Source organism: Pholis gunnellus (genome assembly GCF_910591455.1).
Source record: "Pholis gunnellus genome assembly, chromosome: 11".
Lineage (NCBI taxonomy): Eukaryota > Metazoa > Chordata > Actinopteri > Perciformes > Pholidae > Pholis > Pholis gunnellus.
In genome coordinates, this window is record NC_136538.1 from 20,591,016 (window position 1) to 20,594,060 (window position 3,045).

General features: G+C 41.5%; 1 protein-coding gene across 1 annotated transcript; it reads left to right on the plus strand.

The window, feature by feature from the left end:
- cox20 (cytochrome c oxidase assembly factor COX20) lies at positions 1 to 2,118 on the plus strand. The gene is made up of 4 exons (XM_079168341.1): positions 1 to 141; positions 606 to 720; positions 1,032 to 1,095; positions 1,528 to 2,118. The coding sequence occupies exons 1-4, from the start codon at positions 109 to 111 to the stop codon at positions 1,670 to 1,672; spliced, it is 357 nt and encodes a 118-aa protein (XP_079024467.1). The 5' UTR covers positions 1 to 108; the 3' UTR covers positions 1,673 to 2,118.
- The last annotated feature ends 927 nt before the right edge of the window (positions 2,119 to 3,045 follow it).

A 3,045-nucleotide genomic window follows, 5' to 3' on the forward strand; every position in this document is an offset into this window, starting at 1 on the left:
GCGCATGCGCGGAAGGCAATATGGTTACAAAAATGAACATTACATGACGGTTTTTCTCGAGATAAATTGAGTATAAACCTTGCACAAGGACACGAACACTGAGGTACAATGTCAGAAGAAGAGCAGGAGAGCAAGACGAAGGTTAGTGTCGCTTAACTCTCAGCTGTTAGGAAGCATTTTAAACGGAAGAGTCGTTTTTAGAAGGTCAACCAAAGCGGTTAACGTGCAGAAACGGTTGACTTGATTCGTGAAGTTCTCTTAAGTTACTCATGGTGAAGCAGAATTCAAAGGCTTTGTTATTGTTATGCGCATTAATGCATGTCCATTCAATAGAAACAAACATTGCCTTGTCTCCTCTCTGGACAACATACACACAAAGTGTAACAAAGGGCCCACAGGATAGACACAACTAATACTTATACAACCTATAAATCAAAAACAATCTCATGCCAATGCATGTGTAAAATGACTGGATACAGATACTAGTAACAACTGCACATTCAACTCTCATTACATAAGTATGAAATCCCAGTAGATCTCAATATCACTTAATTAAGAGTAGATAAGTCACATTTAAGGTCTACTTCTGTCTCTTGTTCCTTCAGGGTTTCAGGCTGCTGGGGATTCTGGATGTCCAGAACACTCCGTGTGCCAGAGACGCCATCCTGGCTGGAGCCGGGGGCTCGCTAGCTGCTGGCCTGCTACACTTTCTGGGCACAAGTGAGTCTCATATGAGTCTGGTGTGTGTGTGTGTGTGTGTGTGTGTGTGTGTGTGTGTGTGTGTGTGTGTGTGTATTTTCTTTGCTCATTTAGCGATTGTTTCACTTACCATTAATTTTTCACAGGAATTAACTAGCTAGTTGATCACTGCAACATAGGAGAAGTTCACATGGAAATTTGCCTTTGAAATTTGCCTTTGAAAACTTGCTACGACTTAAATATGTGACCTGAAGCCTGATGACATGAGGGATTGCACCCTTTGGCAGAAATATATATGATAACAACTCTGCTGTCTCTCCTGCTGTCCGCAGGTCGGGTGAAACGGTCTTTTGACGTGGGGTTTGCAGGCTTCATGCTCACTACACTCGGGTCCTGGTAGGTCTTTATGTTGATTGGCGCTTCATCCTTTTCTTTTCTGTCTTTTACCCTCTGAGCAAAACAAACATTAGTTTACATTTTTCACGTACCTACCATGAAAGAAAACACCCAGCTGTTAATATTTGCAGAATTTCTCTCTGAACATGAGCTCACTTCTTACTGCAGTTTCCTCTCTATTCAATTCAATTCAGTTTTATTTGTATAGCACCAAAACATAACAGAAGTTATCTCAGGGCACTTTTCATAGAGTAAAGTTCTAAGATATTTACACGCACCCAACAATTCCCACCATGAGTTAGCACTTGCCGACAGTGTCGAGGAAGAAACTGCGTATTAACAGGCAGAAAGCTGAGCGAGCCCTAACTTTAAGCAAATCCTCTCTAGTTACTTCTGTCCGTAACAGAAGCCCCGCCGTGTCTCCTTCCCCAGGTTTTACTGCAGGATGAACAACGCCAAGTTTCGCGTGCAGCAGAGGATGGTCCAGGACGGCATCAAGAACAAGGTTGTGTACGAGGGGACCGTTCTAGAGCCTAAAAACAAACCTGGAACTGAAACGCCATCGGGGCCCTCATGACCTCCAGCACTGACATTCCTCCTCTTCCTCTGGGAGAAGGAGACAGAACACTGTCGGTGTCCTACAAAGACTTAAGAGAGTTTTTAGAGAAGACTGACTTCGGTTGCACAAATGATGGACGGAACTAAAATTCTAGTATTTTACGGGTGTTTTTGTTTTTTTTGTCTGACAGCTTGAGACCACTATATATAGATATGGACTTTTTGATCGAGGAGCAAACTTTGCCGAGAGTGTATCTTGATCCTGAATGTTTTAAATTTAATATTTTCTCAACGTTGTTCCACCCCATACATTCACCACACAAATGTACCGGTTACATTCTCACTCCCCCAAACCCTGTGATGCATGACATGCTGTAAACTCCATGACTCCTGTCTTCTGTCTGGAACTTTAAATTCACCTCAAATCTTGATTCTTTTATTGTTTAGTATTTAAAAGTTGAATGTGTGGAAAATAAATTGCATACTGATGTAATAATGTGTGTGTGTGTGGTCTGGGATGTTTCGTCAGTGGTGCTGAAAATTGCAAGTAATTGTTGCATCTGCGTTTTTCCTTTTTAAACGGATATCTCAGCCTTCCAAAGTCCTCAACTAATCAATTAGTCAAATTCATCAGTAGCTTAGTGACAATATTTAATGCCGTTATGGCTGCTGATCAGATTTAAGTAAGTAAGAAATTTAAAAGAAATGGGTCTTTCTAGTTGAATGATGTGTAGAGTATTCTAGAGTAAAAATAAAAATCTCTCCATCAAAACAGAAACCAATAGATGAGCTGTGAAAACACTCATTGGCTGCTGCGTCATTGAACATGTACAGTCCTGTTTTAGAGGATGGAGCAGAGCTCAACGATGAAAATCAGCCGAGCATTTTATCCCCTAAAGAGAGCCGCTGACTCAGTGAAGTTCCCTCAGCAAGACTCTCGACCCCTGCAAGCTCCGGGTAGGGAACCGTAACAAAAACGCATCAACGTTTTCATAATGATTCTCTGAATTCGCAGTGTAAAACCGTCCAAAGTGATTCATGTACACTGTAATGTTATCCTGCATGCAGCTGTGACTTCCTTGTAATGACTTGATTGTGATGTTAAAGATCCAGCAGTATAAACTGATATTACTAATGTGTCTACTAAATAATGTCCACTCTTAAACCAGGTTTGGTGCACTGTTGTACCACCAGATGACCAGCAGGTGTCACTACAGCATCCTCTGATTGTTCCACTGCGTCATCATCACGCCACTGAGTCCTGCACCAAGTCTACCTGTGAGTGTAAGAATGTGAAGTGCTGCAGATGACATCAAGCAAATGACTTCAAGGTGTATATTTAGTACAGAATAAAAACAAAAGTCAACTTTGTCATGTTTTTTACTGATAGCC